This window comes from Accipiter gentilis, chromosome 14, assembly GCF_929443795.1.
Source record: "Accipiter gentilis chromosome 14, bAccGen1.1, whole genome shotgun sequence".
Classification (NCBI taxonomy): domain Eukaryota; kingdom Metazoa; phylum Chordata; class Aves; order Accipitriformes; family Accipitridae; genus Astur; species Astur gentilis.
Genome location: NC_064893.1, coordinates 18,006,093 through 18,027,497, shown reverse-complemented (window position 1 = coordinate 18,027,497; position 21,405 = coordinate 18,006,093). Strand labels below are relative to the sequence as shown.

At 40.6% G+C, this 21,405-nt stretch overlaps 2 protein-coding genes across 2 annotated transcripts in view; one reads left to right on the top strand and one right to left on the bottom strand.

Annotated features, from left to right (window-relative positions):
• The first annotated feature begins 920 nt into the window (after window positions 1–920).
• Window positions 921–8,091, top strand: ASIP (agouti signaling protein). Its single transcript, XM_049817604.1, has 3 exons — window positions 921–1,104; window positions 6,167–6,228; window positions 7,915–8,091. Exons 1-3 carry the CDS (start codon window positions 921–923, stop codon window positions 8,089–8,091), a joined length of 423 nt encoding a protein of 140 aa, XP_049673561.1.
• A 10,823-nt stretch (window positions 8,092–18,914) lies between these two features.
• Window positions 18,915–21,405, bottom strand: part of AHCY (adenosylhomocysteinase) — a 29,019-nt gene continuing 26,528 nt past the window's right edge. The window contains exon 10 of the mRNA XM_049817578.1: window positions 18,915–19,940. Coding sequence (XP_049673535.1) covers window positions 19,809–19,940 — 132 coding nt within the window. The 3' untranslated portion in view covers window positions 18,915–19,808. The remainder of the gene's footprint in view (window positions 19,941–21,405) is intronic.

Genomic DNA, 21,405 nt, shown 5'->3' with positions numbered 1-21,405 from the left:
CTACCCATAAATCTGGAGGCTGGCAGTGCCTCTGCAGGAAGGCTCCCATAACTCTGACACAACATAAAACTAACGTACATGGAAATAAGAATCAACTTTGAACTTCAACAGTGTTAAGAATCTACAAGAAAAGGAGACCAGGACCGTGGTACGCTCTGCGTACCCTGTATAGCTGCACTGTGTCACGCAGAGGTTGGCCAGGGCCAATGGCTTTCTTCCAAGTGTATGGCCACATTCTGCAAAGCTCAGATTTTTCTGTAAATATGCTCAAATCCCATAGGCTTTGTTACATCTTAGAAGCTACTAAGTACATACTAACCCCTAAGGCCCATAAATGCTTTACAGCACTGGGCTTTTAATAACTTGCATGATTTATGGCTATGATTCACTATGGGATCAGAGCAGCCACATCAGGGTATAACAAAACAAGATATTTCTTTATTATTTATTTTTAAATGGAGCAAACTAATAGGAAACATAATTTGTGCTTTTTTAAACTCTCATTATTTTTCTAGGTTTTCTAGCACAAATTTCTAAATAGGGTTTTCTGGGAAAAATACGATGATGTGATTGAGCTGGTCAAAAGTGACGGCAGAAGTTCTTCTGCCCTTGGTCATATGACAAACAACACTGTAAAAGTCAGTGGGGAGAACTCACTCACAGCTTTTAGGAAAATAAACCTTTTGAGAAAAGGATCAGGAAGAAAGAAAAAAAAAAAAATCTAAGAGAGTTATATCTGAGATAGCATTTTTCCACTCAGACAACTGCAATCTTAGGTATTCTTGTATCAGAGGCAAAGTGCTAGAAACAAAAGAATTATGCAGCTTTAGCAACATACCTTTGACATGGCAGAAAACCATTGCTGAGATTCGTATCACTGCATCTCTTCTACACACAGGTTTTGACCAATTTTGCTTTTCATGACAATGGAATTTTTCCTCCCCAGGATGGAAAGTAAGAACCTCTTCCTAAGCCTATTGCTCTGCTACAGTTTGCTCAGAGCTGCAGATTCTTATATGGTAATTGAAGAGAAGACAGAATGCAACCTATCAAGCAGCAGCAACAACATGAATCTCTCGGATCTCCCACCCATCTCCATAGTAGGTTAGTAAAATCTGCTATTCGGTGCCAAATTAACAAGATTTGCAGAAAATACAATTGTTGATTAATATGGATTATTTTGATAGCTTACTGCAACATTACAGTTTCATACGAATGCCTTACCAGTACCAGAACTGCAGTGGCAACGCAGCCACAGCATTCAAGAATGGCAATGTGGCAAACCACAGTTTAGAGTGGAAAAAAAAATTTTAAAAAAATCAGACAACTTATTTTAGTTTTACGGATTTCACTTGAGGTCCTATCATACTGTAAGTCTTTTTATATTGCAAAGAAGTGTTTTTTCATTAATATGGACATTAATCTTCCTTTGAAACTCTAGTGCAAATAAAAAAAGTGAACTTTTTTTTTTTTTTTAGGATCTGCTCTTGCAGCAGAGAAATCAACAGTTTTCTAAGGTATTAATATAACCTCAATTTACCTGTGTGCCAAATGATCTTTAACCAGGGGAAGAAAACAGCACTGCAATGGAGAGCTAGAGGTCATCTGTTTACCCAAGACAGGACCGGCTCTGTCCCTACCATTACTGGCAGGTGACCATCTATCCTGTTAGGGAATAACCTTGTTAGGGCAATGCTTAACACTTTCCTTCACAAAATCTTTTCCTACTGTCTGCCCTAACTCTTTCAATGTAATTTAAGCCAACTTTTTTCTTTCAAGAGACTTAAAGGTATTTGGGGATAATTCGCTGCAGAACATCATTCATAACTGTGTCAAAATTTTAATAATTCAAAAAACAAAGCTTCTCTTGTTTAGCTCCTTTCTACAGGCTTTTAGGACTTTTGCTTAAGGTAGGTTGGTTTCTTACCTTGTTTCCTGTATTTTCTCTGCAGTCTTGCTCAGGGCAACGTTTCTTTAAGGAGAAAAGGGCAACGTTTCTTTAAGGAGAAACAGTTGCCCCACAAATGCATTTCCAATGAAATCTGAACCTCTGACTCCTGAGTTAACTCAAGGTTGTTTAACTGCAAGTTTATTAAAGTTTGTGCTGTTCTGCAGCCTCCCAAGCCATATCATTTCATGGTCCTTGTGATCCTAGATGCCTTCAGTCTCACACTTCCAATAATTTCTTTATTCCAATTAAAATCAGAGACATAAGATCCATTCCCTTCAGCTGATTTCTCTATCTTCTAGCAAAAACGTGCCTATGCCTTAAACATGGCAGATAGGCTATGTCATGCCATATTACTTTGCCAACAGACATCCAAGATAGCAAAAATCCCATAATGCTGTCAGGTCCTTTTGCTTTGGATGGTTCTGTGATACCTCACAAAACCCTTCCTCCCTCTGCCTCATCTGGTTGTCTGCAAGAGACACCTCCCTCGCACAGGTGAGGAGCAGAGCACCCATGTACCCTCACCGCTCCGTGGTGAAGCCCAGCTGTGCTACTTTCCCACTTTATACTCAACAGAGAGATGAAGCAATTAGCCAAGGTAAGGAAAGAAATCCACAGCAGATTAAGGGCCTGGCTCTAAGCAAACAGAATAACCTCCAGCTCACCTTTACACTCGGTCTTCTCCTACATGCGTAGAAACAGAATGAACATTTGACATGGAAAATGCGAGAATAATTCAAAAGGGCGGATCTTGGCATAACACTCACCTCTTCTGTAGTCCGCTTGGCTTGGCTGACTATTCCAAAAAGAAAAATACAGATGCAAAACCTACTGTAACACCATTGCCCAGGGCTGCACTCACTTTCTTGGGGCACAAGGCATTTCCAGAGGTATCCCCGGGCCTTTTTGCAGCCAGTTCACTTGTTCAAAGGTGAGAGGCCAGTCTGATCCTCCACAAACCCACACCAAAAGAAAATTGCAAAAATACTAAGCAAGTAATAAAACGGAGACAAATCATTCCTCTTTTTCTCATTTAAAGGAATATGACCTAAGTTTTAAAATAGTTTTTTTCTGGAGCTGAAATGGCACATGCTCAAACCTTTCTGGGTTTTCTTTCAGACAACCAGTACACACATTTACCTCTATTACTTATTAACTAAAATAATTGAATTACAACTTGATAAACTAAATATAAATTAAATAAAAGCATGCATTAACGCATAATGTATAAAGAACATTTGGAAGTCCCTGGCCATGACCTTTCAAATGGGTGGAGAAAGAAGGCTGAGGAGAAAGGGCACTCACTGCTGTTGTTTTGGGGTTCAGGTTAACAGACGAAGGGACCCTCCAGCCCTGCTGATACCTCCCGCTGAGAGCAGGAGGATGACAGCAGATCTCATCATTTTCACTGAAGGGAGCCGGAAATAACATCACCTACCTGACTCCAGCATATCATGAGACACAACTGGAGGCCCATCATTTACCTGTGATTTTTGCTGGGCTCTGTGCATTATGCAGCAGCCAGAGGAAGAACTGGAGCTGTGTGCCCTTCATGGCACTGGATGCTGAAACAAGTGGGAAGAGTTGCTAGAGGGAGAGAGACTGCCTTGGAGAAAGTCCTGCAGAGGGTGGAAACAGCTCAAAATGGGAGAAAATAATGCAAATGGGGGAAAGCAGCTGAAAAAAGCAGCCAGACAGAAGCAGGAGGGGCAGGCACAGGGGTGGCTCCTCCAGCACTGCCCTGCTAACCTCTGCCTGCAGACCCATCAAACCCCCTGTGACACTCAATTACCCCCTGCGTGGTAATATTTATTGTAACAACACTGTCATGGCAAAAGGCTGACAGGCTGGTCTTTCCCATCACTGCCACAGAAACGAATAATTTTGAGCAAATATTAAGAGAGTGTTTAAATAACCACAGCCTTCTCTCCCCTCCCCTCCTGATACAGTCAATTTCTTTACAATTTATCAGTTATAATTTGTCATGCTGATATACATAATCTATTTCTGTATAAGCTAACGGAAAAATTTCTTGTCAGCTTGGTTGAAACATTTTGGATAGTGCTTCCTGTCTCAGTGACATTTTCTTAAAACAAGTCCTGTTCCTTCTGGTTGGCCACACATAACAGAGATGAAGGCACTCATGTTACATCTCAGTTTTAAAATGTTGACGTAGTCATATTTGAATAATAAAACTCATTTGCAATCAGCTGTTTAGACACCTATCAATCAACCACAGTGCTCATGGTATCAAAAGATGGTATGTCTGGCTCAAATTCAGTAACACCCAAGGCTGGAGTTGAATCACATCTCAAAAGATAAGCAGAGCATTTGCTAGCATCAACTAGTAAAACATGCAATTAATACACACTTTTTACAGAACTTCAAATTGCAGTTGTATCAACAGGGGTTAGAGGTGTGTGTTACCAGTATTTTTCCAAGCCTGTATTACATTTTCGCATATTACCACAGATGAGACTTGTAAGGAGCTGGTCAGTTGGGCAGCTGTTGAAAACACCATAGGCAGAGCATGAGGAATATGAGATTAAAGGCCAGTTGAGAAAAGCAGGTGTTTTACCCAACTCAGAAGAACTACAGAAGAGACAATTACAGCACTCACCTGTCAAAAAAGCATCTCTACTTTTCGCTCTCATCTGCTCACTGGGCATCATTTTCTTCTTTACTGAATTCCCTGGAGTAATTAAAGAGCATTTACATCATGCCAATGTTTAAATTTCTGTTTAATGACATCATATACCCTTTAACTGAAGAAGCAATCCAGACAATTCTGTACAATTGTATTATAGAAAGGTCAATTAATGTAGAATTAAATGGCTTGCAAACATCTTGGTTACCATCAGAAAGTTTCAAAGGGCAGTATAACAAAGCCAACATAACTTGACAGCTGGAACTGGATTTAAACCACTAATCCTAGTTAGTGCAATACCTTTTTTAAGACGCGCTCTTATTAAGTGACAATAACTTTACATGCCTGAAGTATAGTTTTTCCTCCCACTGTTTCTTAGACATGTATAACCCTAACTATAACGATGCAAGGATAATAAATGAAACCCCCAAAACAACCCAAAATGTGTATTCTTCATTCTGTAATTCTGTAAATCCTGGCAATTATTAAATATTCAAAAAGATACAGATCACAAATACTGGAATAGACAAGGAGCCACCATTCATCAGTGGCGTACGGAAATTTTTTATCCCAATCATTCATTACATACAGGTAGTGCTTATTACAAACCTCACACACACAGAATAAAGGTATCAAAAAAACCGTAACAGATTAGTGAGCTGGGAAGTGTCTCACACTTTAACAGTCCTGCTGTGTTAGATCCCAAGACAAGTCTTAGTCATGGAGTTTATATATAGTAATAAATAGCATTAGAGCTGATAGATAGTAATAACAACAGCTACAGTAAATGCTATTGGTCCTCAAGGGATAACATGAGGAGGTTCACAAATACTAGTGATTTGATCTAAAGAAAAGAAAAGTTACATCAGGGATAGTCTGAACACCCCCCGCCCCTAAATTTACCAGATCCATGATTCAACTCTACAAATATTCGCAAACCTTTCAAAGCTACAGGCACACTAATGAAACACCTTTGCAAGTAACGTTTTATAAAACAAGATGGTAGGTGAAAAAGGAACAAAGAACTGAAGAATGAAAGGTGGCATCATACAGATGAAGAGTATGCCAAATCAGCAAAGAGTTTTTTGCTTGTGAACACCAGTGTACACTTGTTAATTCCTGCCAAAATTATGCAGGTAACACCACTTTTTGACAGAAAAAAATATGGAATTCTAAAGATTTTTCCTATTTTTGTTCACGTGACTAATGTGCGTAAGTACCCCCACCTTTTACACAGAGACCTTTAATTTTATTTCTCTGAAATTATTTTCCTTGTTTGCATCTGACCAAACAATGTGTAAAAAAAGCTATCCTAAAATACAAATGTCAGTGCTCTTCTGCTTCACACAAGCAACAGTGATGGCATGAGTTCAGATACACTATGTGTAAGTGAGGATGGCTCCTTGAGATGAACATCTTCGCTGCAAAACATGCAGTGATGAGATGGCAATGCAGGTTATCTGCCTTCTCTCACACAAAAATATTAGTAAGCATCTCAATGAAATAACATGCACTGTTATTTAATTTAATGCTTGATTTAATATTATGTTGTGCTATTCTCTTTGAAGATCTAACTAGAAGATCCCAGAAAGTCAGCAGGAAAGAGGCAGAGAACAGGAAATCTTCCAAGGTAGGTGGCTGTTCAGAAACATCATTGAATTAGAACAGTTTATTACTTCTATAGTTTTCCTCAGTGCATTCATTTGCAAGGCTTTTACAGCCATTCGCCAATTTAAATAATTTACATACAGTTTGAAGCTCTAAATACTGTAAAAAGAGATGCAAAACATTAATGGTGGGAAAAAAACTATGTGATCTTAGATTAGTTAGAGGTTATTGTTTGGGTTTGGGGGGTCTTGTTGGTTTTGATTTTTCTTTTGTCTTTTACAGTCCTCTCTTACACAAAAGGTACTTTAACCTTGAGCTGGTTTAAGTATTTGTAACATGATTTAGGCATCCACCATAAAGAGGTATCATTCCCAGTCATACCATGTGGGTTAACTGTACCAGCTCTGCAGCCCAGGGGCACAAACTCACTATCTGCTGATTTTCCACTGCAGGTGCCAAAAAAATTAAAGTAGAGACACACAAAGAAGGTGGTATTTGGTTGAAAACGTTAACTAGTAATTTTATCAGGTCAGTAGATTCAGATTGATAGATTTCCTTAATGTGATGTTACCCATAGGTCTCAAATGTGAAGTATTACATGAGCTGGACTCCTATATTTTAAAGATTGTCTAGAAGAGTAGAAAATAGCATTTTTACTTTACTTTTAATATGTCATGATAGCCATCTATAGCCAAACCAGTCATTGCTGAAACCAGAAACATTTAGAGCTCCTCCTTTTCCTGTTTTGTGTGGTTAACCTTCCTTGAAACACTTCCTAAATTCCCAGGATGACCCAGGTTGAAAGGGGGCTCAGGCCATCATTTAGTTCCACCTTCAGCTCAAAGCAGGACATTCTTGTGATCAAACTTCTGTCAAAATATTTTGGCTTAAAAGCTCCTAAGGCACTTGGGGACCACAGAACATTTTACCTTAAAATTGAAACTCCTGAGAAACTACCAAGTTAAAAAAGTGCGTAGGGTGCCTGTAGCTAGAGGGCTCCTGAGATCTCTCCCAGGTCCCAGGCACATGCTGATCAACCCAGTTTTCCACCTTTCCAAATCACAGAGAAGCAGCGCTCCTTGGGTAGGCCAAAAGGTCTTTTTCAGCTCACTTACCTGCATCTGCAGTTAAGGATTCCCACACACAAATCTGATGCACAAAGGACTACTGACCTCCAAAGGCAGCTTGACAAACAAATCATGCAAGGTAGAGCACTGCCAAGTCACCTCCTCTCTCTCCCAGACTCACAGCTCAGGGAACAAAGCGGGTACCACCACCCCACCCCCCCAGGTTGACAGGGCAGTTTCACCCTTTCATTTGAAAAGTTTGTGGATCCAAGAGCAATTCCTTACTTTGTTTTACTAGTAATGTCATTGTCTTTGCAGATTCTTGCATCCCTTTCTTCGCTGCCGCCACTTTTTTCCCTACAGAGCATTTTCCAACACTCTATCCAGTCATTTTTCTCATTGCTCAAAATATGGAGTTCACGAGGTTTACCGTTTTGCTTGGTAGGTTGGTCTCAAGCCAGCATTTCCCATGATCCAGTCCTACCACATCTCTATGTTGCTACTAACATAGGTCTCACTGCTAGCAACTGCCTACTCATCTCAAGCCAGAAGCTCCCACAGTTCACTTTCTTTGCACCTGTGCTTTATTCTGACCCATATTCATTTTCCGCTTATATGAATTTTCGTCTTTTGTCTTCTAGAAAAAAGCTCAACCAAAGACACCTCCAAAACCAAGGCCTACACCAGCTGCTGACTGTGTGCCAAACTTCAAAACCTGCAAACCACAGTTGAATTCATGTTGTAACTACTGTGCTTTGTGCAAATGCCGAATTTTTCAGACAATCTGCCAATGTCTAATGTTAAACCCAAAGTGCTAAGCCAAACTGGGAACACAATAAGGCTTCTGTCTTTCATTAGCTTCTCAAGTGTGTATTTCAAACTGTCCCAGGTGTATAGCAATCAAAGTAGAGAGCTTCGAAGCTGACAACTTAGATTTGCCCCTCTAAAAATTAAATCGACAATGGGTTGGGTTTTTTTTCATAGGGTTAATGCCATCATAAACAGGATGTTTTTTTCAGGGAGCAGACAACCAGGGAGACTGATGTTGAACAGGCATTTTTAGCAAAACTGACCTGTGTTTTAAGAGGAGTTCTGCATTCTCATTTGTTTGGGGTTTTTTGAAGGGTCATATTAACCAGAGTTAATATGCAATATCGTCTAACTGGCACCACAAAACCTGCACCAATGACATGCAAATGCCCATGCTAAAACAGGACTGGTTAATCCGGTGAGGGACCAAAGCTTGGGTTTGCCCATAAGGACAGCACAGCACCAGCTTCCAGCACAGCCAAAGTATCATGCTGAAAATGCAGGTTTCAGGGTTAACTCTCTTTTCACACATTCAGTAAAAAACAGGATGAGAATTTATATAGGTTATTCTACCTGAAAAGACAGACCAAAAACAGTAAGGCAATTTTTTAATCATCCCCAGACAGGCATCAGTACATGTCCCTCCAGTGTTTTTAGTCATTCTACCAGTAACCAGTATCTCCAAGGTGTATAATATACCTGTATATATGAACCCTGCATGTATCTGTGCCTTATGACTTAAAAACCAGAATTTTTTCCCCAGCCGTAACCATAGGAATAGAGTCCTCAGCCCTTTTTCTGCTGCCAAGCACACAGTGCATGTAGAGCCCAAAAGCAGGAACACATATCCAGGACTTTGAGGAAGGAAAGATCAGTAAAAAATCAATGTGTATCCCACATGTACATCTTGAAGAAAACCATTACAAGTACTCAATCTCTCTTTCTTTGCCCATTCTTACTATAGGCAACTCCGAGCACCTACCCCAAGCATGAATTTAGGTGGCAATCTCCATGTGCTGCATGCAACCAGTGACTGCAGGAAAAAAAAAAAAGATAAAATTATCAAATGCTGTATCAACCCTTAAAGGCTCAGAAACAGCTCTGAAGGTATGGATGAAGCTCAAGGCAGCAGCAAACAGGTGTTTAGAAGACATCTTTCTCCTGTTCTTGAAGCTCTTTTCCTTAATCTTATCAAAGATGGCACAGGAGGAAACCCCTTCTTGGTTAAACTACCAGGAGAGATATGGTAGGTCACAGGAGAGCAAGGAGGGAGCTGACCCAGAAGCTGTCCCCAACATTGAAGACTATTCATCTGCCAGACTTCAACTCTTGCTTTTTACCTCCTCTGGTTCTGCATCTACAATGTTCCTCTCCCCCACTCCTGTACACTCTCTTTTCTTCCGTGGGCCTTTCTTGATTTTAGTATTTTCCCTTCATGCCACTGCTATTGCCAGTCACCAACCGAGCCACATGCACTCCCAAGGCTAAAACCACATCCTCCATGTTCACTCCACCTGCCTGCTAGATGACTGTACCAGTGTCCCCACCAATGCTCTTTAGCTTTCACAATCAGATATTTTCTAACCATGAATTTCTAATCCCAATCCTGAATTTTCCAATGCTCTGTGCAGATCTAATTGAGAGGAAATTTCTTTACTGATTTATTTCTAAGCACAGCTGAGGCATACAAAAGTCTTCCAGGCAGGCAAAGATGATACAGATGACACTCTAAAGGGGCTCAAGCCGTATGAACTTTTTTGTAATAATCAATCCAAAATCCAGAGCTCAAAACACAGGTCAGATGTTGACAGAAATGTCTGTTCATCTTAGAGGTTATATATAGATAGCAGAGATTAATCTGAGAGAGAGCCCAAATGATGGCAGAATGTCATTGTGTTCCTTATCTTTTATAACATACATCAGCTGTCATATAAGATGCAAGCTTGAATTCTTTTAAATGTACATAAGTGTATCTTTTAATCAGATATCCTGGCTCAGGAACCTGTAAGCCATTCAGTTACGATAAAAAGAGGATGAGAAGGAAGAATGATACATTATAATAGGCTTAGAAAACAGAATTTGGCCCCTTCTTTTACTAGGTAAAGATTTAGGTTCCCGTTGTTTCAAAGTTCTCATAACTGTAAGAAATTGCCCTTGGTTGATACTAAAATCGTATCAATAATCACACAACAACTGCTCATGTTGAAACAGTATCATTTTCTTACCAGTATGTCCAGCTGGTCAGAAAAATTATATTTTACCAGGGTGGAGAGAAGCAGGAGGAGAGGAAAGGGAAAGAAGGAGAGCCAGAAATCAAACAAACAGCTGTTCTCTAGACAGCAGCTCCCACTCCAGCTTTGCAGAATTGCAGAACATTTGAGGTTGGCAGGGACATCTGGAAGTCATCTGGTCCAACCCGCTGCTCAAGTAGGGCCACCTAGAGCTGGTTGCCCAGGACCATGTCCAGACAGCTTTTGAATATCTCCAAGGAGGGACACTCCACAACCACCCCAGGCAACCTGTACCAGTGCTTGGTCACCCTCACCATAAAAAAAAAAAATTTTAAAAAAGTGTTTCCTGATGTTCGACTCTCTCCAGTATGTCCATACCTCTCCTGTACTGGGGAGCCCCGAACTGGACACAGTACTCCAGCTGCAGCCTTACCAGTGCCGAGCAGAGGGGAAGGATCACCTCCTCAACCTGCTGTGATACTCTTCCTAACGCAGCCCAGGACACCGTTTGCCTCCTTTGCCGCAAGGGCATGCTGCTGGCTCTCGTTCAACTTGGTGTTCACCAGGACCCCCAGGTACTTTTCCGCAAAGCTGCTTTCCAGCTGGGTGGGCCCCAGCAAACATTCACGCATGGAGTTGCTCCTTCCCAGGTCCCAGACTTTGCGCTTCTCCTTGTTGAACTGCGCAAGGCTCCCAACAGACCATTTCTCCAGCCTAGCAAGGTCCCTCTGGATGGCAGCATGACCCTCTGGCACGTCAGTCAGTCCTCCCAGTTTCGTCACACACAGACTTGCTGAGGGTACGCTCTGGCCCATCATCCAGATCATGAATGAAGATGGAAATGGAAAGCACAGAGACCCACAATGAGGAGCTGGAGACACAGAAGCTAAACCAGCAAAGTACAGGATGGTGCATGTATGCAATGAAGGAAAAGGAAAGATCCTTTCATATGAGAATGAGATATTTGTTTTTCAACACATATGCGCATACTTTTTAATATAGCATTTATACGTAGTGCGTTTTGACAAATTTGGTTTATTAATAAGCCTTTTTTGTAACTGGAATTGATTAGAAAGAGGTTATGCTTTCTTTGCCATTCATCTATCACACCAAAGAATATATATAATCAAGGACCCTGAAATTGTTATTAGCCTTAGTCACTTTTCTGGGTAAAGATCCCATTGTATGAGGTATTGATAGGATACAGAAATCAGTAAAACATGTACACCTAATATTTGCTTCCTGTATTTAGTTTGAACAGATACTTATATTGAGGAATTGTTTCCAAGTGTAAAAGTTCCCTAAGGGACCTATCTGAAATGTCATCAGCGCACAGATGATAGAACACATACATGACAAAGATGGAGTGTTTAACTTTAGTTGTCACATACCAAAATGTCTCCACTGAAAATTTGCTGGAATTCAAGCTTAGAGACAGACCCAGTAATGCTCCATGAGAGAGTCATTTTGCTCCTAGAGACTAATGGAAATTTCACCCTAATTACAGCTTAGTAGGATTAAGCACCAATAAATCACTATTAGCTTTTCCAAATATTGCCTATTTTGTGTGAATTTAAAACAGATACTGTATTTTCCTGTCTAATGTCCTGACTTGATTGCTTATTGTCCCACTCAAAGACCATAAAACCCAGGTTTATCCTGATGGATAAAACAAATGGTAGAATCAACATCTTAATGACTATACTAAACTAGCTCTAAACACCTCCTAATTTTCCAGGCTAATTACTTAAACTGTCTAGGAGACCCCAGAAGGAAAACAAGCAACTCCCCATGTCAGTCTTTAGCATCTTCTCACAGAAGGAAAGGTTTGATGGAAGGTAGAACAACTTTTTCCAAGTTCTGTAGACAAGTAAACAGTATCTGTGATGCTGCTTTGGCTGAGGGTGATGAAAGATTCAGTAAAGTCCCTTTGAGATTCAGAGATAGGGCTAACCTCATGATGAAATGAATTATAGGAGAACCAGCTGGAGATTTGTATAACCAAACTGAGGAGCCAAGGAAGAACTTGTACATGCCATGGCCAAAGCTGACTCTGTGGGAGTTCTATTTTACAGTGCCAAAATTACATCATCTTAGTCCTACTGCAAACACGCTTCTCTGAGTGTTGTGGGACATGCTATTGAGGTCACTCGCTGTCTGGGTGTAGACATTAAATAACATCCAAGGCCAATGCAAAAAAAGCATTAAATCATAATTTTTCATCAAAGCATTTCAAGCTAAATTAGACCATTCTACAGCCAGAAGTTACTCTATAAACATACTAAATAGCCTAATTCAGCATTTGTTCGCATCCAGCATCCTATTTAACTCAGAGAGACATAACTCCGAGTTGCAGAATCAGGGTTGAAAAGAAAATAATTAAAAATGGACTCCCTTAACAAATGCATGAGCACTTCACATTTTTTTCTGTCTGCTTCTGAGCTCTGAACTGTTGCCCTTCTGCACAGCCTGCTCCACACAGTGATCTCCAACATACAGAAGGAAACACATGGGATGGCCTGCTATAGTTACTGCACTGCAAAATCCCAATTACCACTGTAATACCTGGAACAGATCGGTCACAGACACTTAATTTCCAAAACTGAAAACGCAGAGCAAACAGCTACTCATTTCTAAAGAGATATATAATATTAGATTTTTCTAGTACATTTAATACTTGAAAAGAAATAATTGCTTCTTGTGTCAGATGTAAACCACCTCAACCACTGCATGCTTTTCTTACTGTGGGGATGAGACAAAATCCCATGTCACTTTTGATGGGCACCCCACCAAAGGCAATGAGTGAAGTCCCCCAGTCTGCTGAAGGCTACAGTTAGCAAGTCACAACATAGTCATCATAATGCAACTGGAGCCATCACAGGTGGGCCCACACATAGTGCTGAATCTTGGTCCTCCGTAAGTGGTTCTTTCATCTCTGTTCATACAAACTCCACTCTCAGCTGTTTCAGCTTTCATTTTGCCAGTATCTAGACTCCACAAGGTATTTTTCAACGGCATCATCAGCTCCCATCAATGCAGGTATAGCACAAAGCATGGGAACATGCACAATAGACCCATAATGCATTTCCTCACTTAGCTCCTTAAGCCTGTAAAATGGAAGCAAAACCTTGTGGCTCCTCACCCAAGTTAGTTACATAGCCAGCTATAGGACCTGTTATAACATCCCAGTACTCGTAACACACGTAATGCCATTCTTGAATGCAACAAAAAAGACAAATGCCAGATCCAGATTAGAGATCCTGAGATGTTCTGATGGTAACTTATCTAACATGCTTTAACAATGCTCCCAATTTCGTCAGATCCAACAACATATTGAGGATCCTGAAGTCAGCAGGTGCTTGCAGTTGTTCATTAGCTATTTCCAGTGCATTGAACAACAGTGAGAGTTTTTTACCTAGAGAAGATTTGGTGGAATTTTCTTCGCCTGCCCCAGCAAATTACCCTGATCTGGGGGCCAAGTCACCCAAATACCAGTCTGGCATGCCAGACTAGCTTAGGCTTTTCTGGTCAACATAGATATTTCCTGCTTCTTGCACAGTTGTATTTGGAGCTAAGAGGAGGAATATGAAAATTTGCCCCTTTTATTTCCCCCCATTGGTAACTGACTTTCACAAAAGGACCAATTAAGCAGCATAAGCACCTAGTGCCATCTTAGACACATCAGGAACACCCATGCAAGGCTGGCAGATGTGACATAGGACCTATAGGAGACCTTCCCCATCTGGAGCAGCAGAACACCACCAGAGACACACTAGGCTGCCTGAAAGAGCACTCACTCACTCTCAAAGTGCCCTTCTTAAATTTGTGGTGCCTGCAGATTACTTTCTGAGGTAATACAAAGATTTTATTGGCAAACTTCTCAGATGACATGCAGATGGCCAACATATGGCTGTCTCCCACCTCTCCCAGAAGAAAAAGGAGGCTTGAGTCATTTCTGCAAGCTTTTTCAGTGAAATGAAAAAAATATTACAATCGCTGCATGGCATATGCAACATGTATTTCTATCCAGGAAATCCTTTAAGATGAAATCCTGGCCTGAAATGTGGGGCCCCTAAAATGTCTGTAATAGTGTCATAACACAGTTCACATGTGGCATTCATTTAATACATATAAAGGCAGGAAAAGACAAAAATATACCTTCCCTACTGATCTAGTTCAGGTCCCTTTGAATCAGTGGAAATCTTCTATTCACTTTAATATATACCTTCATCACTCATGCTCTACCATCAGGTGGATTTAGCTAATAACAGTGTTCTTGTGGTACCCTTGCTATTTTTGGCAGTTTCCTCAGCTAAAATGTCATTCATGATCTCATACAGGCTTCCCTTCACTCTGCACAGGTGCCTCAAATAGGTAAACAACAGTATTATACAACTTACAACAGTAATAGCCAGAAATCAATCATGAGACTATACAGTCTCACTCTTCCTTGTGTTCCATAACAAACAAATGTGGTATTTAAATAAAAAAAAAAATTATTAGAGGTTAATGGTCTTTCACCTATTTGTGAAAGTCAGCAATTCTTTAAGTCTTCTGGAATGGCAATGGAAGCAGATGCATTTAAAGTAATTCAACAGCCAGGGGTGTCTCACTCTGAAAAGGCCTCAAAAATATCTGGCAGAGCCAGACCACTTTAAGCTCAAAGATTTTAGTATTTAAAAAGACCTCCTTGCTATAAAGCTGTGATTCAATTCATAATAATTTCTCCTTTTGGGAAGCAAGTATTTACAGCACTAAATGAGCATATCAGATGGTTTACTTCCCTTTATTCTCTTCAACTTGTTTAACATCACTCCATCACTACTGCTTTCTTCTAAGTGCAAGGGTTTGGTCAGAGTTGTTGTTCTTTTTCTAGAAAATGGCATCTCGGTGGCAGATCAGACAATATCACAGGCAAAGGCTTTCACTGCCAAAAAGGGTCAAAATGAGTTTGCATCCAGTTGTTAACAAGATACACATAGGAAGTAAGTTTTAGAAGTGAGTCAAAACAGGACTACCAAATGTTTGTACTGAGTGGAAATCAAGTTAATAATGCAAAGCAGATACCTACAATAAGCACTGGCTCAAAACAAAAACTGTGCTAGCCTGATTACTAAGCATTTAATGTGCTTCCAATATCTGCAATATTGCAACTAAGATGCTGTTCAGTTTACTTCTACAATGCTGCTGTTCCATCAGGGAAAAGGAGCACGTCTATGAATGTGGCCCACTTAATATTCCCTTCTGGAAATGATTTCCCAGTTGATGAAACCAAAACCAGAGTGCTACAGAAAAGTAACAGGTTTGCTGAAGAGTGTCTCTGGACTCTACAGATTGAACAAGAAGGAAAAACTTTGCTATAGACTTTCTAAATATCCTAAAGTGTTTAATCTCTCTGCTACAAAATTTCAGGGAATTAGACAAGCAGAAGGGATCTCAGTCCCCATACAATTCAAAAGGATGCTGCAGAATCTTAAACCCTTTTTGTTTTCATCCTATTAACTTCTACAAGTATTTTTCCATAGGACTTTTTTCCTTCTGTCTTTTGTTTGGTTTTGCTTTTTCTAAGTTGGCATGCAAACCACAAGCACTCATGAAGGGTTAGTGATTTTAAAAAAGGAAAAAAAACTTAATTGTAATTCATGCTTCTTATAGTTGTGCAAAGTTGTCCAGTAGCAAACAATGCTACTGCAAAAACTACTTAGACTTTACAATGTGCATTTACTACACTTGATTTATCTTAACCAAAAAGCCCTAAAGGCTAAAAACCACAATTGGCTTCTTCAAAACTTCGTATCATCTTCAAGAAGAACCACTGCTGTGAAAACAAGCTCAGTCATGAATCACAGAGTCATCAGTAAAACATTCATTTATCCGTTCTTTGTTCTCTGCTTATAGTGATCCACATTTCCTAAGGCTATCTGTACACCTTCATCAATCTCCACAGACCATCTAGCCACAGAAAAAACCCAAAGAGCAGGACCTAGCAAGACTATATTGCAAATCAGTTGCTTTTTTAAAAAATTATGGAGACTAGTGTATCTGGTTGAGACAGAGAAAAATGTACCACCTGTACTCTCTTATCACTTCTGACTCAACAGTGGAGGGAAAACAGGGGCAAGAGTTGCCGTATTTAAAAGAGAATAGTATTTTCACTGCTAACAATAAGGAAAGCATTAACAGAAAATTAATCTGAAAGACGTTTGAGGAAATATGTGATTACTCTTCTTGGCCAAATCAGAGACCTGTATGAAGACAATCCATCATTAATTTCATTTTACCACCAGGTTCACAGGGGCAGACTGCCCAAGATGACAGTGCTCATTACCATCCTGGGACAGCCTAACCACACTAAAGGGTTGGTAGAAACTAATGAAGATGTTAAAAAGCAAACTGAAATTGGACATAGCATTAAACAAGAACTTTTCCCAGTGTGGTAACCCGATCTGGTTTAGTACTACTTTATTACTGGGGGAGAGGGTGTGTTCCTGATCTAATTTAAAATCCCTGTTGAATTAATAGCTAGGAATGGCTAAATTTGAGGAACAGCTATTAACTAGAGTGGATTTAGGCATCTCCCAGTTTTCAGCCAGTGGTTGCCAGGAATTTGGGGCGGGGGGGGGGGGCAGAGGGAAGCTGTAAATCCAAGTCAATTCCTATTTTCTGAAAAAAGAGCACACACCACCTCTCCACATTCCTCTGACATACTGTACACACTTTTCTAAACTGGACCTCATTTATGCACAGTTGCAAATCTCACTTTTATTTTTGCCTTTCAAAATGAGCCTGCAAACAAGATTGGGGAAAGAGGCTGATGAACTGGAAAACAGGGCTGCTCCAAGACTTACAACATTTGCTCAGCCTGGTTGAGGACATGAGCCCAACAAACACTGCAGTCGAGCAGCACTCCTCACTGCTCCAGTACAGCCTCCTCACAGTACCTTTCACGGAGAACACGTGCAAGCATACAGTTAAATGCATCACCCTGCTTGCCTATACAACAGACCTGTTAAGTTTCACAAATTTGAGTATGAAACTTGCATTTGTTCCCACTTCACACTCTCATTCCTGCCTGTGCAAAGGTTTCTATATTTGCAATATGGTGCCATGACCCATCTCCCACTCTCTGGGATCCTTTGTGTCAGATCCAGAAATCCCACAGCTCACATCTCACCCCATCTGTGTGAGATCTGCTATGCACTGTCAGGCAAGTGAGAAAAGCTGTAGTCTGTCACTGTCATATGACTCAGCACATGCCAGATGGGGGATGCCACATGAGCTGAGGCATGGGGTTTCAGTCCTAGGGAGTGGATACTCCCAAGCCTTGATACCTGGGCTCTCTTCAGTGCTATTCTTCATTCAACAGCTCCTGCTAAAACCATTGTAAGGTAATCCTAGGGGGACTGACAACTCATATTCAGGGAATCAAGATGCTCAAACTCAGGTTAGACTGAATACTGAATTAAATGCATGTAGATTAAAAACAAACAAAAAACCAGCTAAAAAATTAGCTGTAAATGATTTAGTGGAACTGTCAGTGACAGATATGCTCTTGCCAATAAAAAGCAAGTAAGCAATAAGGGTGGATGATTTCACAGAATCATTTACTTTGGAAAAGACACTTAAAATCATGAAGGCCAACCATAAACCTAGCACTGCCAAGTCTACCACTAAACCATGTCCCTAAGCACCACATCTACACGTCTTTTAAATACCTCCAGGGATGGTGACTCAACCACTTCCCTGGGCAGCCTGTTCCAATGTTTGATAACTCTTTCAGTGAACTAATTTTCCCTAATATCCAATCTAAACCTCCCCTGGTGCAACTTGAGGCCATTTCCTCTTGTCCTATCACTTGTTACTTGGGAGCAGAGACCGACCCCCACCTCGCTACAACCTCCTTTCAGGTAGTTGTAGAGAGTGATAAGGTCTCCCCCCATCCTCCTTTTCTCCAGACTAAACAACCCTAGTTCCCTCAGCCACTCCTCATAAGACTTGTGCTCCAGGCCCTTGACCGGCTTCATCACTCTTTGGACACACTCCAGCATCTCAGTGTCTTTCTTGTAGTGAGGGGCAAACACAGTATGAGGTGCAGCCCCACCAGTGCCAAGTACAGGGGACAATCACTGCCCTAGTCCTGCTGACCACACTATTTCTGATACAAGCCAGGATTCTATTGGCCGTCTTGGCCACCTGAGCACACTTTTCCTTTAATACAGATTGGACATCTGTTGAGAAATTAGCAGGGAGTCAGGACATGAGACTACAATATACAATTTTTTAAAAGGAAATCAGCTGCTACAGCAAAGGTCAAAGTCTTCCTTCCATTCTGGAAAGCTTCTGAAACTGAAGTGAAATCTGCATATTTTACTGTAAAGGTTATTCAAAATTGCCCTGTAAGATTCAGCCCTTCAAATATTTAAATAATCTGAGGCGCAGCTCTTCCCAGCACAAGTATATGATGCAGGTTAGCCACAGCACTGACTTTTGCCTTGAGGAAACCCCATGCAGATACATTAAATATTTCCAGTAGCTTAAGGACCACACAAAAGTAAACAAATCCATGGCAAAACCAAAAGCATCTCACCATACAAAACAAGTCAGGCCACAGTCAGATCTTTAATAAAAGCACTTTGAGTCAGTGACAAACAAGATACAGCAGACATGACAACTCAGAAAAATTAAGTTGGGGGTAGAAGTGTGCTGCTGGTGTTTTCAAAGGATCGAACAAGGTCCCTAAACCTAACCATACCGTCAGTAGTTTCTCAGCTCTTTACAAACACACTAGAAGGCTGCTACAAAAAGTCACTCTTGCCTCACCCCTCCTCAAGTTGGTATGAAAGAGGCATAGAAGGGTCTTTGTTCTGACCAAAACCGATGGAGTAAATTAACCCAGAAAAAACTCCAGCTCTAATCTGCGAGTAAGTTACGTTATTTTATAGGAAGGAGACCAAGCAACCTGCACTCCTCCCTACTTCCTCCTGTTTCACAACATGCACTTCAGCTAGGGCACCTTTGTGGAGAGAAGCCTGACACTGCCAGCCTCCCAATTGGATTAGATTAATCTAATTAAATAATCTAAATTAATAGTCTAAATTAATTAGAGCAGGGCATGGCAAAAAGCATCTCCCTGTAGAAACCGTTCTCCATCTTATTGGTCAGTCTGTTCAAAAAGGCTGGCAGCCACGTTTGACAAGCCTATGCATTTTCATTTGGCAATCTTCCGTCCTGCTCCCCTTACTGGGAACATTAGGAGCCCATAAAAGGTGCATATGATCCTTTTCACCATGACATTAGCTAAGTAACCAATTCTAATTCCAAGAGTCAAAGTGATCCTCTTTAACAAACAAGGCCCTGTAGTTCCCTTGGTAAAGGGAGGGGTTCTGCAGCACTGAGAAGAATATGGCAAAGGGCTTGTTCTCAGAAGCCCAGCACACACAAGAGCTTTGGAAGGTTGTATCCCTGCACTTTGGTCTTTGGGTAGTGCCACCTGCTCAGTATCTGTAGTGGTCTGGCTTGAATGGCCCATCTCTTGATAAGCCTAGGTATTTGGCCTGCTTGTCGCTCAGCTTTGTCAGCTTCACACACAGTTTATCCAGATGAGCAGCAGCCACAGCTTCATCCAGCTGAAAAACAAAACATTGAGACAAGAATATTAGCAGAACAGCGTGCTATTGGTTCAGGAAGTCATAGTCAATAGTGAGAAATGAATATATGAAAATCAATAGCAGCCCCAAGAAGGACTTGGACTGACACAGATGAACAGTCAGACAGCTCTTTCCCTGCCAACATACCTCACCTGCTTGAGCACAGACATCTGCTTTGAGCACAGAACTGCATTCAGATGGAAAAGCCCCATGCTTTTGAGGGAGTCAAGTTAAGCTTAAGTGAGACACGACAACTTAATGTAATCAAGCCCATTTCAATCTCACACATTCACACCCATCCAACAAGTAAAGAACAGAGATCAAACTATTCAGAGATAAGAATATCCAGTTGGGTAGAATGGTAAAGCCCCAGTCATGTTTCCACTACAAAGACACCTGGACAGACTAGACTATCATCTTACATTGTTAGGCAAGTTCTAATACCAGAAAAAGAAAAAAAAGCATCTCCTTTCCAGATATCCCATCTCCGGAGTACATGTGTTAAGAAATTCATTCCAGAATCACTAGTTCAGCAAGAATACTATTGGCATTATCTTCATGAAGAATAAAGCCAAGGTGGGCTCAGAAATGTTGATATATTTCCTTTATCCCAGAGGCATCAGGCAGACATGCAAACTTGAGAGACTGAAAAATGTGTAAAATTACAAGATAGTTAAGTGCTACAGGAGATAGGTACAGAAGAGTGAGAAAAATACTGAAATGGCAAACTAGCTGCTATGTCAGAGGGGAATGTACAGCCATAAAAGATATTCAAAGATAGAAAGAACAGCACTAAGAAGGGATCAGATGCTGCTGAGTTACAACAGGACAAGTTTGATCACCATTTGTAATTCCTGCAAAATACAAGTAAACATTGCTAAGGAAACAGATTTAAGGGAAGTGTAAATTCCAGCAGCATGGGAAAGACTGGCGATATTTCCCCCATACTAGTTAAATAGATGTGAAAGGTTGCAACAATATATTTGAAGGGCAATAAATCAACAAAACAATCAAGGACCAGATCTTCAGCTTGTGTGAACCAGCGTTGAACCAGAATGATTCAATAACTAGTCCTAGATTTCCCAAAGGAGCGTGGTAACAAGCAACTACTCTGAAGTAACCCCATTATAATGAACTAGGTAAAAAGCTACATCTGTACAAAGTATAATTCCCTGCAGTTCAACCTGCTCATAGTAATATGGAACTGCCAACATCTCTTGAGAACCAACACAGCCAAAAATGTACAAGACAAAATTAAAAACATAGGATGAAGTGGTTGAAGACTGTGGAAGTGAACTATGAAAGCTACCAAACACTAGATAAGTCAGGATAATCACAAAAGAAAGAAAAAGCTAACTGGAAGGACTGTGTTCAGAAGGGAAACAAGTATTTAAGCTTAGTAGATCCTGCCAGAAAAAAAAAGGAGGGTTAAAAATTGAATGAG